Source organism: Eupeodes corollae, chromosome 1, assembly GCF_945859685.1.
Source record: "Eupeodes corollae chromosome 1, idEupCoro1.1, whole genome shotgun sequence".
Classification (NCBI taxonomy): Eukaryota; Metazoa; Arthropoda; class Insecta; order Diptera; family Syrphidae; genus Eupeodes; species Eupeodes corollae.
Window position 1 is genome coordinate 233,306,530 of NC_079147.1, and position 21,159 is coordinate 233,327,688.

The 21,159-nt window shown below is 38.2% G+C and overlaps 1 protein-coding gene across 3 annotated transcripts in view; it reads left to right on the plus strand.

Annotated features, from left to right (window-relative positions):
- Positions 1-21,159, plus strand: part of LOC129943442 (7SK snRNA methylphosphate capping enzyme bin3) — a 262,476-nt gene that overhangs the window by 231,087 nt on the left and 10,230 nt on the right. The window contains exons 1-2 of one of the 3 annotated variants that reach the window (XM_056052891.1): positions 17,904-18,106; positions 18,166-20,043. In XM_056052891.1, coding sequence (XP_055908866.1) covers positions 18,310-20,043 — 1,734 coding nt within the window. In that variant the 5' untranslated portion in view covers positions 17,904-18,106; positions 18,166-18,309. Of the gene's footprint in view, positions 1-17,903; positions 18,107-18,165; positions 20,044-21,159 lie in introns of those variants that run through there. The other 2 variants (XM_056052890.1, XM_056052889.1) reach the window with 2 other exon arrangements.

Here is a 21,159-nt window from a genome sequence, read left to right on the forward strand (position 1 = left end):
TGATTTCTCCAAACTTAACAATTTCTTAGCTCAGCCGACTTTGAATTAAGATCCCTCTACTTAACAGTTGAGTCCCTTACAAATAGGTTTTATTTGATACTTTCGTACTGTATTGAAGAATCAGTACCGTTCTCTCGTAGAAAAGATTTCACCTCTGCTCCCCCTTGGTACAGCAAAGAGCTTCGTAGTTTAAGAAATACCCGTAACAAGCTTTGATCTTTTTACAGTCCAAATCTGATACTGATCACAACAACTATCTTCTCGCCTATAATTCTTTTTCTGAATTAAGGGAATCCCTTTATAATCAATACCTTAACCAAATGGAAAATAACCTTTCTGATGCAAGGAAATTTTTCAAGTTTATAAATATCAAACGAAAATCTGATGGGTTTCCACCTTCAATGAGTTTCTCCAACATAATCTCCTCTGATCCAACAACCATATCAAATCTATTTGCTAATTACTTTAGCAAATCGTATACTGAACATCTGCATGATCCTGATCCACACTACTTCAGTTATTTAGATGGTTGCACTCAAACCTTCCTTTCATCGTTTACAATAACTGAAGAAATGGTACTTGCCAAAATCGTAAGCCTCAAAGAAAACTTTAGCCCTGGTCCTGATGGTGTCCCATCAGTTGTTCTAAAAAAATGTATACATTCTCTGTCAAAGCCTCTAACTGCACTCTTTGAACTCTCTCTTGGAAAGATTCATTTATATTTCCCATTCATAAACAAGGCAATAAAACTGAAATTAACAATTATAGACCTATTGCTAAACTTTCATGCATTCCAAAACTTAGTTTATTATTCCGTTTATTTCCATTGCAAGAATTTATTCTCCCCCGCTCAACATGGTTTTCTTAAAGGTAGATCCACTACGACTAACTTAATTGATTTTCTATCCAAAGTTTTGTAAGCCCTTGAGAATGGCAAAGAAGTTGATGTTGTATACACTGATAACAGCAAATCCTTTGATAAAATATCCCATGACATAATTTATCTCAAACTAAGAGCTCTAGACTTTCCATCTATATTTATAAACTGGGTAAGCTCCTATCTTGCGAATAGAACTTATATAGTCCTTTTCCGTAACTCAGTCTCCAGTCCTATACATGCAACTTCTGGAGTCCCACAAGGTAGTCACCTTGGCCCCCTTCTATTTGTCTTATCTGTTAAAGACGTTTCGTTCGATTTGCCTTACGTGGCCTCCCCTGGGATGATACATCCAACCTGCCTCCTTATGCCGATCGACTAAAACTGATAGGTTTACAGCCCTTATATATAAGACGCAAAAACGCTGATATATTATTTGCTCACCAATTGTTAATGGGCAATATAGATTCCCCGGCACTCCTGAATGATATTTATCTTAACACCAACCCTCGAAATCTGCGATCTGTTTCCCTTTTCTATATCCCTCATCACCGCACTAATTACGGGCACTTTGAACCAATGTCCAGAATTCTTCGTCACTGCAACGCTGCTATGGTAGTTTTTGATTTCAACATTTCCAAATCCCATCTGAAAGATACCCTTTACTTTTTCCGTTTTGAGTCCGAATTCCCCGTCCCTTGTAATTTTAAGTCAAATAAAGTCAAAATTTATAGTCCTTGTACATTAAAGAGCTTTTATGTGGGCCTTAGGCTAAAGCTAGTGTTAAGTTATGATAGCTTGTATTAAGCTAAATAAACAAATAAATAAAAACAAATTTTAAGGGTTATTTCGTTCACTCAAAGTTTACCCAAACTTGGGTAATTTTATTTTCAACCTGTGGTCTAGTTTTACTCAACCAAATTTGACAAGGAATCATCGCCAAGCTCCCAAAAAAAGGAGATCTTACAAAGAGCAAAAATTGGAGAGGAATTTTGCGTTCTACCTGCCATTGCCAAAATAGTAGCTAAAATCATACTGAAACGCATCAGAAAACACCTTGAGGCTAAACTCGAGCTCGACCCTCCTGTATTAATCATTATCAACACCCATTATTGAGCATTGAGGGCGTTGAATATCGAACACCATTACACCTGCTGTCCATCGACTTCGAGAAGGCTTAAAACAGGGAGTACAACTGGTTAGCTTTGAGGAGGAGAGACATTCCAGAAAAACTAATTGTTATTAGGAAGCAGCATATGTTGGATCCAAGTGTCACGTTCTGCACGAAGGCAGGTTGTCAGAGGATTTTTAAATCCGTAGCGGAGTCATACAGGGCTGTATTCTGACGCCAATATTGCTTTTGTTTTTTGATAAGCGATGTACTGCGCGCAGCTCTGTCTGGTAGCGAAGGGATCCAATGGACTTTCACATGCTATTTTAAGCACTTGGATTACCCGGACGATGTTTGCTTACTCTCACATAGGATCATGGATCTCTATCAAATGACAACAATTTTGGAGAGAGAAGCAGAAGTCGAGGAGCTACAAATTAATTCCGGCAAAACAAAAATAATCAGCCTCGAAACCCGACCATCATCTCAAATAAATATTTCCTAGCAACTGGTGGAAAAAGTGGAGAGCTTTCAATACCTTAGAAGTATCGTTTCCATCGAAAGCTGAGCCGAGCAAGTCGTCATCTGCCGCATCGGCAAAGAAAAAGCGGCGTTCGGTATGCTGTGGAAAATTTGGAGGAATAACTCGTATCAGCTTAAGAAAAAAAGCTATGACTGTTTCGCACAAATGTCGAATCTATACTTCTTTATGGGTGCAGCACCTGGGTAGTTACTTCATGAAAGCTGCAAACCTTCGTGATAGCTGTCTTCCGAACACCCTAAAGGTTTTCTAGCTAAACCGAATATCCAATGAGGTCCTTAATAAAAGAACAGGCCAGGAACCTATAGACTCTATTATACGAAGGCGTAATTGGCAATGGATTGGACATACGCTTCGAAAAGGCAACGACTGCATTGCAGGCCAAGCAATGCACTGGAATCCACACATACAAGAAGGAAGAAGAACTGGCCGGACGAGAAAAACAAGGCTCAGAAAATTCGAGCAGGAATCAGCGTCACTAGGCAAGAGTTAGAGGGTCTGTTGCAGAAATGACCTGAATTGATCTTCTCTTTTCAATTCGTTCCAGAGGTTTTCGATTGGGTTTAGGTCCGGGCTATATGAAGGCCAACGGATGACATGAACGCGCGGTATGCTTAGGGTCATTGTCCTGCATACATTTCCACGTACCAGGCAACTCTCCATCTGCACAGGGCAGCATAACGTCTTATGTTTATGCAGCTTTGAGCATTCATTATACCTTCTATGCGATGTATCGGACCAGTTCCCTTATATGACAATCAACCCCATAGCATGATACTTCTACCTCCATGTTTGTGACTGGTGTGTACTTAGGGTTGAATGCTTCGTTTTTTGGTTCGCGAACATATTGTTTTCCATCGGAACCGACTCTATTGATCTTCGTTTCGTCACTACATAATATTTATTTCCACTGTGTACGATGGTGCAGTTCTCATGTTCTCTGGCAAAAGCTAACCTAGTCTTTCGGTTTTTAATGAGGGCAGAGTTTTTTTCTGGCCGATCTTCCAAATATCTGGCTCTCACAAAATCGTTCTTTAATAGAGCGTGCTGAAAGTGCATTTGGGTCTTCACCGAAAACTGCCTTTCGTATTGCACGAACAATTAAGCTATCCTGGGCTTTAGTTGTTTTTTGGGTCTTCTCCGTCTTGCCACGAGTTCTGTGGTTTTGTGGTTTTCAACATATCTTATGGCATTGGAAGCATTGATAAGTTTTCTTTATTCCTAAGATTTATTATTGTTTCTCTCAGACTTTTTGTACAGCTTTTTTTTTTATAATAAGCGCACACTCAAGGGGATATATTACCCTTATTATGTAGACACAGTGTGAGCACTAGGAAAGGGAGAGAGGGGTTGAAAGGAGATGTCGGTGCACATTGGTTTTGAATTCCTGAATATTGCAATAGCTGGGAAAGACAGAGTGTGGCAAGGCATTCCACATTCGCATAATACGGCCAAAGAACGAATCTCTGTACTTGACAGTACAACCGAAGATGGGCTCGAGGGTATATTGATGAGCATTCCTAGAAGCGCGAGTATTACGGTTGAACTGTTTAAGGGGAGGAATGCAGCTGGCTATTTCTCTAGAGCATAAACCATTAAAATAACGGTAAAACAGGGTGAGACAAGAAACATTTCGATGATGTTCAAGTGACGTAAATGATCTTTGGACGTTTATAAGTCTTGTAAATAACAACCAGATCAGAGGGGGAGAAAAACTTCTTGCATCGTCTTAGAAAACCCAAACATCTTGCGGCATTTTTGGCGAAATCGCGTATGTGATTGTTCCACAAAAGGTGGTTGGTGATACACATACCAAGAATATTGAGATGTTCAGTTTCCTCGATGCAAGTGCCATTTATGGATAATGGCAGGGGGGTATATTTCGCTTTAACGATACAAGACAGCATTGCGTTTTCGAAGCATTAAATTCCACGCGGTTTCTTATTCCCCATTGTACAATGCTGTTTAGGTCGGAATTAATGTCGTTGCAGTTCCACATCCGAAGAAAAGGGGTGTGAATCTCAAAACGAATATAAAAGCTAAGAGTACTATCGTCAGCAAAACAATGTATTGGATTAGATGTTGCAGACAGGAGATCATTAATAAAAATGAGAAAGAGTGTTGGAGATAGAACAGAGCCCTGGGGCACACCAGCATTTATTTTGTGGTTTTCAGACTTGAATCCATCCAATACAACTTTTATTGAACGATTCGAAAGGCAATTACTAATCCAATGAAGGAGGGATTCATGCAAACCGAAAGCACGCATTTTCGATAAGAGAGCCTGATGCCAAACCCTATCAAATGCTTTTGAAATATCAAGTGCAATAATCTTACTTTCTCTTTCCCATATCTCTTTCAAAGGTCTTAAAGCAAAGAGGACTTGTAATTTAGTTAATTTTTAAACAAATTATTAAATGGTATACAATTTATCAAATAACCAATTGTTGAGAATCACGGCAACACCGGAGCTGTTGATAAATAGATGGCGCATATTTATAGTTTAATTTAACAATTATTGTGAATTAAAACTGAACATAAACTATTGTGAACTAAAATTAAAGTACAATTTGCCTTTTTGATTTTAATGAAAAAGCGCGTGGACTGAATTCACTTAAAACCTTAAAACCTTTGTTATAAAAATTTAAGTTAAATCTAAAAACTCTGAATACTAAACGTAAGAATTTATTATTATTTACATATTATACATATTATAACTTATAAATATAATTTTCTTAGGAAATTTTAGCGCTAATAAATTTGCTTAAAATTCGGAAAATCATTCTTTATTTGCTTTGGATTTAACACCAATTTAAAACAAATTACTTGAACAATAACTTTGTTAGTTGATGTTTATGTTAAAATAAAGATGCCAGAAGAAATAGCGGTACTTTTCATGTTGGTTGTCATCTCTCATGATCAACCAAACGGTGTTGCCAGAAGTTGGTAAAATCGCTCTTAATTATTTCGCTACAGAGTGACTGTTACTCTATTGACCAAACAAACTTGAAAATTTGCATTTTCTCAAATTCATGTTCAACTTCCAAGATTCTTTGGTCAAACCGATTTCATGTTTAAGTCAGGGTTTACATTTTTCGTAAAAATGGATTGACAGATTTCGCATAAGAATTCTATTACTGGTGCCTTTCCCTGAGATAACACGCTTCTTGGTTACATGAGGAACCTACTGCGTGTCAAAATTGTTGACGTTATTAAACTCATCTTATACACATAACAACTGCTTGACATTTCTTGGTCCTTTCTTCTTAAAAAAAAAAGTGTAAGCTTTTTTAAAAACACACTTTCTTTCTGCAATAATATCTGCATATCTGTGTTCCATTTTTCAAAACTATCTTTCTCAAAAAGTTCTTCCTCGGAGCTAACTTCATATAGTAAAATATTGTTTACTCTTATTATGATATTGTTTTAAGTTGTGTTAAAACTATATAGACCAACTTTTAACTTTAACCTAAGGGTGATGTGTTGTATGTTGCCTATCAACAATTCAACATGTCCTTTACAAAACTTGTACAGTTCACATTTTCTATAGCTATATAGTTTGTCTGTCGGGTAGATTGTGTGTAAACCTTTATAAAGAGTATATAAGATAGTTCTTATTCTACACGTTTTCGCACTTAATCTACCTTAATGCTTGAAGCGTTAAGTGGCTTAAAGGAAAAACAACACGACAAGGCACAAAACTAAATTCCATGGAGAGACGACGAGCTACGATTCCAGAAAGTCGACTTTGAGACGACTCTTCTGTATCTAAACGATATGACTACAATGACGATGACTATGACGACATATTGCTACAAGTTTACTTTTCATTTACAACAACGACAACGACATACAAACGTACGACGAAAAAGATGACGACGAAGATGAAGAAACAACTAAAATAAAATCGCGCAGAGAAAATAAAACAAAACAAAACGAAAGGAAATTAAACGAATGAGAAGGACGTTTTGAAAACCTAATTTACTACCATGCAAAGCCAACTAAAGTATACACTAGGACATTTGATACCAAAAGTTGTCTGAAAATCGAATTTATTTAATTGCTTCTTTTTCATTAAATCAAAATCTAGAAACCATCCTACAGAGTTAGCCTTTGGATTTATTTTATTAAAAGGCAAAATTTCAAATTTTGAGAAAGAGTTAAAAGAATCTAAAAACTAAAATTAATTGGAGTAACGTTTGAAACGATCAATTAAATACTAAGGTCATTTTAGTAACTTACTTAGTTTAAAACATAATGGGACAACATTTTTAACAACCTATCGGTAGGGGTAGTTAGCAATTTGCTTAATAATTACCAATTTACTTAGGGAGTCCAAAATGTTAACTTTTCTTTTCTATTTTCTAACTAGTAAATTACCAATTGGCTTTAATTAAAAACGGGCATCCAAACATGTTTGAACAGTGACAGCTCGTGAAAATAAACAAATACACTTATGCCCTCATTATAAGTAGCAAAGCGAACATTCGCTTATGGTTGAAACACAAATATGCTTCAGCTTCGTCTGCGTTACGTTGCTTTGAATGACACTTCCAATGTTCCAATATGACATTTCTAAAATGGCACTTTTGTCATTAACAGCTGTTATTTTTTCTCAAAAAAATAGGAGTTTTGAAATCGAAAAAAGTTAAATTTATCGCGGAAGTAGCTTACACAGCCTATAAAAACCAATGAAAATCCTTCCAAAGCAAATCTATTTTGTTTGTTGACTTTTGTACAGCTGTGGAGTTGTCAGACAAAGCAAATGTTCAGGAAGTTTGAACTAGAGTTCCGTTTGGAGTGACATTACGTAACATTACGTTCTTTTCTTACGATTGTCAAATGAAACGCGAGGTCGAAGCTTCATTGTGATAGTGTTTGTGTTTCAGCCATTAAGTTCGAGTATTAAAGCGTATTTCTTTTTTGATAGTACTATCGTTAGCGAGCTTAGCCATTCGCTTCAAATATCAATGATGCCAACATTATTTCATTGAAAAAAAAAAATTAAACGTCAATTAGTATTGTATTTCTCATATTTTGTTTTTATCTTCTAATAATTTGTGTATTTATAAAAATAAAAACAATGTTAAGCGAAATTGATTTGTTTTTTAAAGATAACGATTATGACAGAACGATGAAAGAAAGGATAAAGATATATATAAAAGATCTGGCTGGGTCCCAAATTGTGTTTGCAACAACTTGATTCGTTCTGATTCCTTTGCATTTGCCCTCCGTTTCACTTGGCATCAATGAGTTTTGTTGAAAAGATGCATCTGTTAACATTCCTCAAGGTTGATACTAATCTCTTGTTGAAGTTCTTCAGAATTACTCTCCACATTGGTTGAAAGCAAAGCCTGTTTAGGTATGCCAAAGCAATTGCCTTGTGGATTATCTGCCTGGCTCAGACTAAGAAGTCTGTCTACAGCTCGCTCTCCACCAGAAGCTGTGGTTTTTTTTTATTTTGAGCAATTTTTTGTTTGAGTTTTACATTGTAGTTCAACTAAACCTATAAACACCTTTTTCTTTTATCACTAATTATAACAAACAAAAGCAAATGAATTCGCTAGGTTTATCATTGAAAATTTTGATTCGATAGAATTTGACGTTTTGAGCTGTTATATTAGCGAACTTTCGTTGATGATACTTTAGCGATAACCAAGTTCGATAATGTTTTGACATTTGAAGCAAATTTAATCCAAGCGAATCGATACTCATCACAACACAAAGATATCGAATTCGCAAGTTGATGAGGGCCTTAAACAGTCCTATTAATTGGAATTCCGAACTATTGACTGGAACATTCCATCCACTGCTCCTATACAAAAAGTTGTACATTAATGTCATATGAATCTAGAATATTGCTAAAAGTTAAAGTAACTATTCGGTGATTTTAACTTTAGCAAATTGATAAGAGCTAATAAGATAATAAAATCGTTAAAAATTAGGTTATTTATTGTTTTATACAATTTCAAACAGTCAAGTTCTTTAAAATAAGACAAGATATGGATAAGATTAAAAAGCAGATAGCAATTAAAATTTAACGAGTTCGAAATATTGAGCCAGGTCAAATATTCTTTATTCATAAACTAAAGAGCATTCCTAAAAGATTATTACAGTTGGATTTTTTGAAAGGTGAAGCAATGCAGCTGACTACTTTACTAAACCATTATTTAATAAAATCAGCGATAAAATAATGACGGGCATGAATCATTACTGCGTTGTTTGAGAAGTGCAAATATTTCAGAGCACACAGCTCAAAGCAAAACCTGGTAAACGATGGTAGACGGTACTTTGGTTAGTTTGGTGGATGAATAAGTTAGAGTTAAACAGAGTGTTTGAAACAACGTGCAGCCGATGCCTTCTGAAGAGCCGAATCCGAACCGAAGCTTCCAGTAAAGATGAAATCGTTGACGCAATTAAAGCACTTATGAACAACAAATTGGTAGAACTTGAGGGTATTTCCGCAGAGCTTTTACAAGCAGCGCCAACGTCATCAAGCGAACTGCTTCATCCGCTCGTTAAAGAAGCCTGGATCACCGAAAGCTACCCAGATGACTGCAAAAAAGGAATGGTCGTCAAGCTCCGAAAAAAAGGAGATCTTACAAAGTGCGAGAGCTGGAGAAGGATTTTGCGTTCTACCTGCCGGCCGTTGCTAAAATAGTAGTAAAAATCATACTGGAACGCATCAGAGAACACTTTGAGACAACACGCGATGCCAAACAAGCAGGGTTCCGCCTTGGATACTCCTGTATTGATCATATCAACATACAGCGGATCGTTATTGAGCATTGAGTGCGTTGAATATCGGGCACCACTATAACTGCTGTTCATTGACTTCGAGAAGGCCTTTGATAGCGTCAACAGGGAGTACATCTGCTTAGCTTTGCGGAAGAGAGGCATCCCAGGAAAACTAATTACTATTATAAAGTCAACATATGATGGATCTAAGTGTCACGTTCTGCACGAAGGCAGGTTGTCATACAGGGCTGTATTTTGTCGCCAATATTGTTTTTGTTGGTGATAAGTGATATACTGCGCACAGCTTTGTCAGGTACCGCAGGGATCCAATGAACTTTGACAACCGTAATCCTAAAGCACTTGGGTTACGTGGACGATGTTTGCTTACTTTTTGACAACAAGTCTGTAAAAAGGAGCAGAAGTCGTGGGGCTGAAAATTAATTCCTGCTAAACGAAAATGATCAGCCTCGAAACCTCAAATAAATATTTCCTCCCAACTGGTGGAAAAAGTGGAGAACTTTCAATACCTTGGAAGTATAGTCTCCATCGAAAGCGAAACCTAACAAGATGTCATCTGCCGCATCGGCAAAGCAAAAGCGGCGTTTGTTATGTTGTCAAAAATTTGGAGGAATAACTCTATCAGCTTAAGAACAAAGCTACAACTGTTTCGCACAAATATAGAATCTGTGCTTCTTTATGGGTGCAGAACCTGGAAGGTTAATTCACCCATTACAAAAAAGCTGCATACCTTTGTGAATAGACGTCTTCGGAACATCCTAAAGATTTTCTGGCGAAACTAAATTTCCAATGAGGTCCTTCATAGAAGAACAAGTCAGGAACCTATAGACGCTGTTATACGAAGGCGTAAGTGGCAATGGATTGGAGATACGCTCTGAAACGGTAACGACTGCAGTGGAATCCACTTAAACAGGAAGGAAGAACTGCTGGACAGTACAGTCGAAGAGGAATCGGCGTCAAGAGTTGGAGGGAGCTGAAACCGCACACGGTGTCGCATGGTCGTAGTAGAAGCTCTAAGCCCCAACTGTCCAAGAAGTGAGTTATTGGGGCACCTGTGCAATTAAATTTTACTCGACCTTATAGACAGCGCTCAGATCAGAAGAAGTTAAAAACTTCTTAAATGGATGGAAAAAAACAAGAACACTTAGCAGCACTTTTGGAAATGTCAAATATTTGATGATTTCTATGAAGATTGGCTGTATTCCATTTTATAACGCTGTCAAGTTCAGAACTCGATGATATATGATACGTCACGTAGTCACATCCGAGGGACAAGGATGTGAATTTAGTAACGAATATGAAAAGAGCTTCAAGAGAGATGGATTCATTTTCAGACAAAATATCATTTATAAAAATAAGTAAAGGCACATCAGATAAGTACAAAATAATTTTTTGTCGTGGTTTGAAAGCTTGGACTTTTTCTATGACATCTCAACTGCTATTATTTTATTTCGTTTAATAATGATTATAACCATTCTTTCTTATTAAAGCTCTTTATAACATTTTATATTGCGAATATTGAAACAAGCCAACTTCCAGTTCTCTGTACCCCACTGTTGAACGTTTAAAATGGTATACGCATCTTACACAGGGGCACTATGTGGAAAGTGCCTAGCCTATGCAATATGTTGCTAGTATCTATGTTAAGTGTGTATCTATATATTTTGTATCTCTGTAAGGCTCCATAGAGTAAAATTTCATAATTGATGTTATGCGCATTCGTTTTAGCATCAATTAAGGTAACTCTTCGAGATGACCAACAAGGGCGAAATCAGCCATACAACAACAACTGGTATAGATACTGTTTTATAGCCAATTTACCTGATGAAAATCCGATTGTAATTAGATCGGACGTGGTTTGCTTTTATTTGGCCATTAGGGATGCCCCAAACATCTCGTGTCTTTTGCCTCACATTTGCCAGTGGTGAAGTTACCCTATACGTCCGTTCAGTACAAGTATATTCTAAAAGACCGTTTCTATGGATTCGTGAAAATACCCTTTGGTGACTGTGCTTGTACTTGGGCTTGTTCCTGTGCGATGCAAATAATATAGAAAATATCTTTTCAACTTTTCCTTTACTCTGGTTGTTTTTTTTTATTTTTGTTTGTTTTGTTTTGTTGGTAGATATCATGCCTTGAAAAGTGGAATATTAAACCCTTCCTGGCGGGCGGTATGTGTGGGTAGTATGAGGGAGGTCTGGAGACCTGGGCAGTAGGAATATAGCAAACAAACATTTACGTTTTAACATTGAGATGATTTCCTTAACGAGAAAACTTTGTTGGTACTATTAATACTCTGATTCTGCTACTTTCACTCACTGGCTCTGAATATAGATGTACTCGTAGATGGTACTTTTGCTGCTACTGCTGACGCCGAAGCGAGGCAAAGCGAAGCCATGAACTGCAGGCAGAGGGTTGAAAAATTTCAAAAAGTTTTCAAAAAGAGGTTGGTTGGCTGGTTGGATGGTTTTATAGGTTGCATGTTGTGTCTGTGATGAGAAAATAGGGTGTTGGTGGCTTTATACATACGCTACACTATGTACACAGTTTAAAGAGGGAATACCTATCAGGAAGTCAACAAATAGAAAACATCGCCGCGCAGCAGCCACACACAATATTATAATTTAGTTCAACTTATTTTCAAAATAAGAGTAATAAAAAAATGTTGATTTCCATTTGAGGTTTATTAATAATAATTATGATAACGATAATATGAAGCGATTTTGTGTGAAATTGATATACGACTTCAACTAAACATATCATTTAAAATATACAAAACAAATTGCTAACAGAACTCTGTCTCCACCAGTTACAGAAAGCCCTTAACTGTCGATCATCTCTCACGGAATCAGCTTAACAGTTCATTATTTACCTTTGTTGAGTGCCGAGCCATAGGGATATTCCAGGAAGAAGAAAAGATGACAGTTTCTCAACTACAGTGTTAGACAAATAACTTAAAGGGTTTTCAATAAGGATAGGTAGATGTCGTTGCGTTTGCTGTGTGGCAGGTAGCGCGCAGCCGTCCTGCTGGGACCACATGTCGTTAAGGTCCATTTGGTTCTAAACGGTGATTTTTTAAGAGCTTGAGAACTTTTTTAAAAAAAAAAACGCATAAAATTTGCAAAATCTCATCGATTCTTTATTTGAAACGTTAGATTGGTCCATGACATTTACTTTTTGAAGATAATTTCATTTAAATGTTGACCGCGGCTGCGTCTTAGGTATTCCATTCGGAAAGTCCAATTTTGGGTAACTTTTTCGAGCACTTCGGCCGGAATAGCCCGAATTTCTACGGAAATGTTGTCTTCCAAAGCTGGAATAGTTGCTGGCTTATTTGTGTAGACTTTAAACTTTAGACCCCACAAAAAATAGTCTAAAGGCGTCAAATCGCATGATCTTGGTGGCCAACTTACCGGTCCATTCCTTGAGATGAATTGTTCTCCGAAGTTTTCCCTCAAAATGGCCATAGAATCGCGAGCTGTGTGGCATGTAGCGCCATCTTGTTGAAACCACATGTCAACCAAGTTCAGTTCTTCCATTTTTGGCAACAAAAAGTTTGTTAGCATTGAACGATAGCAATCGCCATTCACCGTAACGTTGCGTCCAATAGCATCTTTGAAAAAATACGGTCCAATGATTCCACCAGCGTACAAACCACACCAAACAGTGCATTTTTCGGGATGCATGGGCAGTTCTTGAACGGCTTTTGGTTGCTCTTCACTCCAAATGCGGCAATTTTGCTTATTTACGTAGCCATTCAACCAGAAATGAGCCTCATCGCTGAACAAAATTTGTCGATAAACACATTTCAAACCGAACACTGATTTTGGTAATAAGCAAGCGTTGCTCGTTAGTAAGTCTATTCATGATGAAATGTCAAAGCATACTGAGCATCTTTCTCTTTGACACCATGTCTGAAATCTCGCGTGATCTGTCAAATACTAATGCATGAAAATCCTAACCTCAAAAAAATCACCCTTTATAACAATTCATTATTCACCTTTGTTGAGAGCCGAGCCATAGGGATATTGCAGGAAGTAGAAAAGCTGACAGTTTCTCAACTACAGTGTTAGACAAATAACTATGAAGGGTTTTCAATAAAGATATGTAGATGTCGTGGCGTTTGCTGTGTGGCACGTAGCGCGCGCCGCCGTCCTGCTGAGACCACATGTCGTTTAGATCCATATGGTTCTATTTGGGCCATAAGAAATAAGTTATCATGTAGCGCTCGCTGTTGACAGTGATTGCCTCACTAACGTCGTTATCAAAAAATTACGGACCAATTACGACGCCGGCCCGAAATCCCCAACGAACGGTAACTTTTTGAAAATGCATTATCACCTGGTGAACCTCGCGTGGGTTGGAGTCGTCATATACACAAAAATTTTGCTTGTTAACACAGTCATCATTTATATAGGTTCCTGACCTGTCCTTCTGTGAAGGACTTCATTTGAAATACGATTTGGCCAGAAAATTCTTAGGATGTTACTAAGACATCTATTTACGAAGGTTTGCAGCTTTCTTGTTATGAAGTTACCTTCCAAGTGCTGCACCCATAAAGAAGCACAGATTCGACATTTGTGCGAAACAGTCGAAGCTTTGTTCATAAGCTGATAGAGTTATTCCTTCAAATTTTTGACAGCATAACGAACGCCGCTTTTGCTTTGCCGATTCGGCCTTCGATGGAGACGATACTTCCAAGGTATTGAAAGCTCTCCACTTTTTCCACCAGTTGCGAGGAAATATTTATTTGTTTTGCGGGAATTTATTTTCAGCCCCTCAACTTCTACTTCTCTCTTCACACTTTTTATCATTTGATGGGGATCCATGAACCAATGAGAGAGTAAGCAAACATCGTCTGCGTAATCCAAGTGCTTGGATCCCTCCGCTACCTGACAGACCTGAGCGCAGTACATTGCTTATCACCAACAAAAACAGTATTGGCGACAGAATACAACCCTGTCTGACTCCGCTTCAGATTTCAAAATCATCTGACAACCTACCATCGTGCACAACGTGACACTTGGATCCATCAAATGCTGCTTTAATATGAACAATTCGTTTTTCTGGAATGCCTCTCCTCCGCAAAGCTAAGCAGATGTACTCCCTGTTAACGCTATTAAAGGCCCTCTCGAAGTCGATAAACAGCAGTTGTAGAAGTCATCGACTGTGCGTAACACTGTATAATGGTGACGGGTCGTAGTCTACTCTGAAACTTAGCTTTGATAAGCTAAGCCTTTCCCCAAGGGGATCCCACGAAATAAGGCTTCTGGTTGCCGTTTTTTTAAGGAGTAACCCAACTCCAGCTTCTCGAGCGTTTCCTGGGTCATGACCAGAGCAGAGCAGTACAGTGATACGTGCCGGTAACTTCTATTTGCCCGATCCCACTTCCCACGATCGCACTTCGCTTAACCCTAAGATATCTATCCTGTACCGCATAAATTCTCTCTCTAATTTGAGGAATCTGGCATTGTGCGGACCTTTACTTCCTGTGTCCAGAAGCCTCCTCACATCCCATGGACCAATCTTTGCTCGGGTTCAATAGCCAAAAGTCTTCAACGAGTTATCATTAATTATCTGACGAATAATTTAGGTTTCTGTAGCGGGATGATGTTCAGTTACGAAGAGTGCTAATCTCCGTAACCTATCCTGAAGAGTAAGGAAATTACGCTCTTGCAATTTTTGTTAAATATGTATATTGAGAAATCATTGATCGGGGGCCACCACCAGGAGGTAAAGCAAGAACTTCGACATGGCAAGAAAGTTGCATTGCTGGCCTAAACCAAGTTTAAGGCAATCACCAACTACCCGATCTGCCATGCCGCAGGCACTTTCAACTTTTTCTATAGAATCTGAATTTCCAGATGTTTTCTAACCATTTCTTCTTGAAAATTGTCCATTTTATTAGTTTTGGTTCGTTTTTTGTGGTAAGTTAATTTTAACTTTTGATTTCACAAAACTTTCTTCTGACAGATCTTCTTTCAGTTGTACCAATTTTTGAATACAAAAATCTGAATTTTCTCAACTTTCGACTGAAGAATTAATAGCTGTGTTCACTGAGACGCTCTGCTGGACTGTTCTAGACAGAAAAGTACAGCTTTTTTCTGTTCATTGAGGTTTTTTCTTTGCTGAACTGTTCTACTTTCCTGTTCATTGTCAAACCTAGAACAGTTTAGAACAGGATTTTCTGTTCCTGCTTTTGAGTCAGATCAGGTTAAAACAGACTCGTGAGAAATGTCAAAATCGAAGTTGTCATTTTTTTTACGTTTTGATTTGGCTGTGCTTTGTGTTTTTTTTTCTCGTGATTTAAAAAAATTAAAATAAAGTTATTTTGTCAATTTGTTTAATTAAATAATTATAAAATAAATTGAAAACAAAATGCATCAAATTGAATTGACATCCGAGGAAGGAAAGACTGTGATTGTGCAGTGTTTACCAAATACGTGGTTGAATATCGAAAGAGATTAAAATAAAACAAAATATTTCTATATATTTATATATATTTCTATATATTTATATTGCTATAACCCTTGTTTTGCACCACATCTTGTACTCTTTTCGGCATTGACTCCACAAGTCTGGAGATTGAGAAGACCAGGCCACTACATCGATCATTTTCTCTTCTATCCAGCTTTTCGAGATGTATGCTTCGGGTCGTTGTCTTGCATGAATTTCCACCATGCTGTGTATAAATGCTGGTCCATTATCTTTTCTACACGATAAATTGGAGCGTTTTCGTTGTATATTGATGTGCAGCATTTTTTGGCCGTCGTACCCATCTCTTACCGTCTGATCCAACTAAATTTACCTTTGTTTCGTCGGACCATAGAATGTTTCGCCATTTTTGTCCATTATCTGGGCCTACCCAAGTTAAATGGTCTTTGGCGAATTTTATTCTATTCTGTCGGTGTCTTCTGGTAAGAAGTGGTACTTCCCTAGGACTTCTTCCAAAGAAATGCTTCTCCTCAAGCCGTCTCCTAACTGTTCTTTCACAGATATGCAAGTCTAGCTTCTTTTTAATATCCCCAGAAGACTTAAACGGGTCCTTCTTGCATAAACGTTTTATTTGAGCATCAAGCTTTTGGGATGTTTTCCTTGGTCTGCCTGTTTTTGCGTTGGTTTTTTGGGGCTGTAGTGCATTATAAACAAATGTCTTGGATCTCCCAACTATTTTGGCCACTTCCCGTTGCGACTTTCCATCCTGCATCAGTTTGAGGATAATTTCCCTCATGGTTTGAGTGCAATGTACTCCGCGGCCTATTTTTTTCTTTCTTCTTGTGCATTCTCTTTGTAATTCAAAGAATTTTATTCCAAGAATGCTGTTCTGTAAAATATTTTAATCAAATAACAATAATTTCATTTAAACAGAAGTCACCTGGTCTTTTTGTTTCGTCCACCTCTAATGAATGTTTTTTTATGTTTGTTTAGTTTTTCACAATTATAAGCTATTTATTTTTTATTATTTTTGCTTGAATTAAAAGTTTACCGTTTATCAACGATGATTTACACACAAAAAAAAATATAACGGTCTTCATCTTAAACAGAGAGAGCTAATTGTTAAGGCATCCCTACTGGTCTTATTGTTTTGTCCCTCGCTGTATATCTTAGCAAACACTTGATTTTCCATTTCAATAATTTTTAATAATATTTTTCACAGTAAAAACACAAAAAATAAGCGAGAAACGAAAAATTCACACAATTTGCAATTTGTTTTGTTTTTTTTTTGACAACTAACGTTTAACTGACTGTTCTAACTTGATCTGACGTTTCTCACGAAACTGTGCTGTCCTGTGCTGTTCTGATCTAGACAAAACCTCGTTGAACACACTTAATAACTTCAATCCCTCGACCTAGAATAAATATCCTTAATTTTAACAAAATTGCTGTCCTAATGACATCAAATAAATAAACATATCATATATGTAACTATATACTCGTAGATAGATACCAGATTGATTTTATGCCTCTTATTTCTTTTTTTTTAAAGCTATTTTATTAATATGGGTAGTGTCATAACGAAAAATACAAAACAAGACAAATAATGATAATTTATTTCACCCAAAGAAAACTAAATAAACAATTCACAAATACACTGCGTCACATCACACCCCGCATATAAAAGGTAACAAACATTTCTCTTCTCTTTTATTATAATAAAACTCAATAAACTGATGTTTATTTTATCCTATATCCACATCCACAGCTACGGCTACGGCTACCTACCTACCTACCTGCCTGCCCATAGATAGTTATACTTAGATACCCCCACCAGGCTCCATAAAACCTCTCTCTATATTCCTCTCACCGTCGTCGGTCGCTGCCACCATCGTTGTCGTCATCGTCATCGCTATCGCTCTCAGTCTCTGTCTTCCAATTTATTTTCCCTTTTTAAATATTTTGTTCATCTAGTCAAGAATTTTCGTGTGCTCTAGAGACAATTTTCTCACTCGGTCGTATTTTATCTTTATAAGCGATTTAAAAACTCGACTCGACGCATTCAAAAATTGTTGAAACATATTTTCACTTCCCAATCCCAATGTTACCTTACCATACCACCAAAACCACCCTCTTTGCCTCTTCTCTCAAAATACGCTCTCTTCTCTCTCTCTACTCATAGTTATACATGCGCTTCTAAGTTGGTGCAACACTCCTGGTCGTTGTCGTTCTCGTTGTCGCTGTAGTCGGTTTTCTTGTTCATATTCGTCATTAATCTCTGACTTACGTTGACGTTCGGTCAGGTAAGAGCAATCGTTGCCGCTCGTGTGCCTGCCTGTGCAATATAGGTGACGTTTGTAGTCCTATTTTATCTTTCATCAACTTCGTAATAATATTGTACACAAAAATGAAACCATTCTAACTTTTTTATTCTTTTCTTTACAGACTCGAAGGAAGGAAGACACAAACAAAAAAAATAGCTTAAAACCCTCCTAGAAGACGAATATCATCGAGGAGGATTGGTGTGAAAAGGAATATCTCATCTTTTATTATTTTGAAAATCAATTAATGTGGTGGTGTTGGCTTTAAATGGCCGACACTGGACAATCTGTGATAAATCCTGGCGATTGTCAACGATCTATGATAATGGAAGTTGCAGCAGATACAACAACTTCGCAGCCATCGACAGTATCGCCGGTGCGTGCATTATCAGAGCCAGCGGAACAATGTGAAGTGTCATCGACCACAGATGTTCCCAATTCGAGTGGTGGGAGCGTGACTGGTGGCGCGGGAGGAGGAAATGGCAATAAAAAACAACAGCCAGCAGCACGTGCCGGTGGCGGTAGCGGTAGTGGAAGCGGTAGTGGTAGCGGTGGTGGTGGAGTAAGTAAATTTCATCAATTCCGTGCCCCCCAGCAATGTGTGCAGCAGAAGAAGAAAATGTGGAACAAACGACAAAACAAGTGCCATCACCTAAAGAACCACCACGTTCAGCAATTACAACACCAACATCAACAGCAGCAGCAGTCCGCAGTGAGCAAAGCAGACTTGGAGAACATCCAAAACATTAAGAACCAGATTAGCCACCACAGACTGTCCCAGATTGGGGTGTGTGCGGCGTGTGGTGTCGAAGCTGCGAATAATAACAGCCAGCAGACCAAGAATCCAAAGCAGCAAGTCTATAACAAGAAGATGCTTGCACATCGAGCATGCAACGGCGGCGGTGGAGGCTGTAGTGCCTGCAATGGTGTGGGCAATGGTGGAAACGGTGCCCCAGCACTAGCCCATCATCCTAACTTTTGCTCGCGGACCAAGTTCTTTCTGTCAGACAAGATACCACGCAAAGAAGTCATCATCCCGCCGACGAAATTCCTTCTCGGCGGCAACATCTCTGACCCACTAAATTTGAATAGCCTTCAGAATGAGGCTAATTCGTCGAATAACAACACACCGGCAACGACCCCACGTCAATCGCCAATAACTACACCGCCAAAGGTCGAGGTTATCATTCCGCCAAATATACATGACCCACTGCACTTGCTCGACCCCGTCGACACGATGGAATACGAGAAGCAACTAACCTCACCAATGAAGCGGAAGTCGAAATCATCAAAATCAAAGCACCGCAATCGAAAGAAGAAAACAAAACGTAAGCGTTTGGAGTCAATAAACTCGACAATAGACGATGGCGACATAGAACGATACACTGCCATCAACAGCACATTGGCGACTGAATCATTGACAAGTAGCTTCTCCGATGGAGTACCTTCGGCTGGGGTTTCAGCTGCGACTGTGACTGCGACTGCTGCTCCTAAACAACTACAACAGCACAATTCATCGGCTGAATTTGATGACGATGTAGGTGAGAGTAGTATCATCACTGTTGGCACAGCTGAAATGAGTCGCTCTCGGGAGAGTATGAGCGGCGGAGTCGCCGCCGTCGAAACAGCTTTCGATGGTGTTGCTATTGCTGTTGGCCAACATTCACTCATTTCTGTTGATGGTGCAAAAGTGTTGCCATCTACACTGCTGCCAACTTCTGTCATTGGGACCATTAACACCGAGGAGGCATGCAACAACACCACCAACAGCACCAGCACCAGTACCACAAATCCACCTGCAACTGGTGACCGCGAAAGTGTAAAAAAGGATTTGCGACTGGATTTGAGCGGAGTGGCTGAGTTGCAACAGCAGCATTTTTTCAACCACCATCATCACAACAATAGTTCGTCAATATGCAGCAGCAGCGGTGGTGGAAGCGTTGGCAGTTGTGGAGGTCGCAAACGTAAGGTCAGCGAGGGAGCCTGCTCTGCCAAGAACAAGGTGATTAATTTTTTTTATACTCATGTATGTATGTAATTATATTGCTAGTAATTTAATTTGATTTTGATATGAACATAATGGGAAGAATTATAATGTCCAGCCTGTGGGAATAGAAACAAGATAGAAAGAAAATTTTGAATTCAATTTGTGCGAAATTGTTAATTAAATAGGGAAACAGTCAGTGGACTCTGACTCACTGATCCTCTAATAAAGAGGTGGAGGCCCTGAATTGCGACGGATGCTTTTCCTAATTGAATAATAAAAACCTTCTGTTCGAGGGGAGTTATTAAAATGAATCTAATTAAATCTGCTGGGGTATTATATTTCTATTAGGTTTTTATTTTTCTTTAGGCAAATCCTAATTAAAAAAGGATACTGCTACTACCCAACCAACGCCACGGTTTATTAAGACTAGATTCTTTCAGTTTTGTTTATGTTCTTCTTTTGATAACATTCTTTTTTTTGGAATAAACTGATTTATCTTACATTAGACCTTTGGCTTCCTCCAAAAGAAATCGGTTTCAATAAATGTATCCTTTGAAGTGACTACTTCTTTTTTTTAATTTGCTCTAAGCACAGCTACTGTAGCTCTCTTTTCTTGCAAAATAGCTGTTGGCAATAAATGGACTTACAACCCAGAATCACGCATTGGCTATGCACATTGGTAATCAGACCGATTTTAATGTTTTGTGGAGTGCTTTAGAAAAAGCTATAAACCGCTACAAAATAAATAAAGTCCAACGTTCAGCTTGTCTATGTTTGCGTATGTATAAGCGGATAGCTTCGCACGACCCCACCTGCGGCAATAGACACCCTATTTTACCTAACACCTCTTGATATATTAAGCAAACAAAAACAGGGTCTTCTATTCGCCTCAAAGCTTTGTCGCAGTGGATTAAAAATAACATTTGCTATTAACCATTTAGAATCAACTCCAAAGCACAAAGACTACACCATACCCCAACATTAATTCGACAGATACTTCCAGATTTCTATACCTTCCTGATCTTTCTGGGAGGATAGGGCATTCTTCGTTTCCGGCTGCTAGTAGCAGCACTTTAACTTCTCCTGGAGCATAGGGCGGTAACTAGTTCCTTCCATCTCTCTCTATTCCTA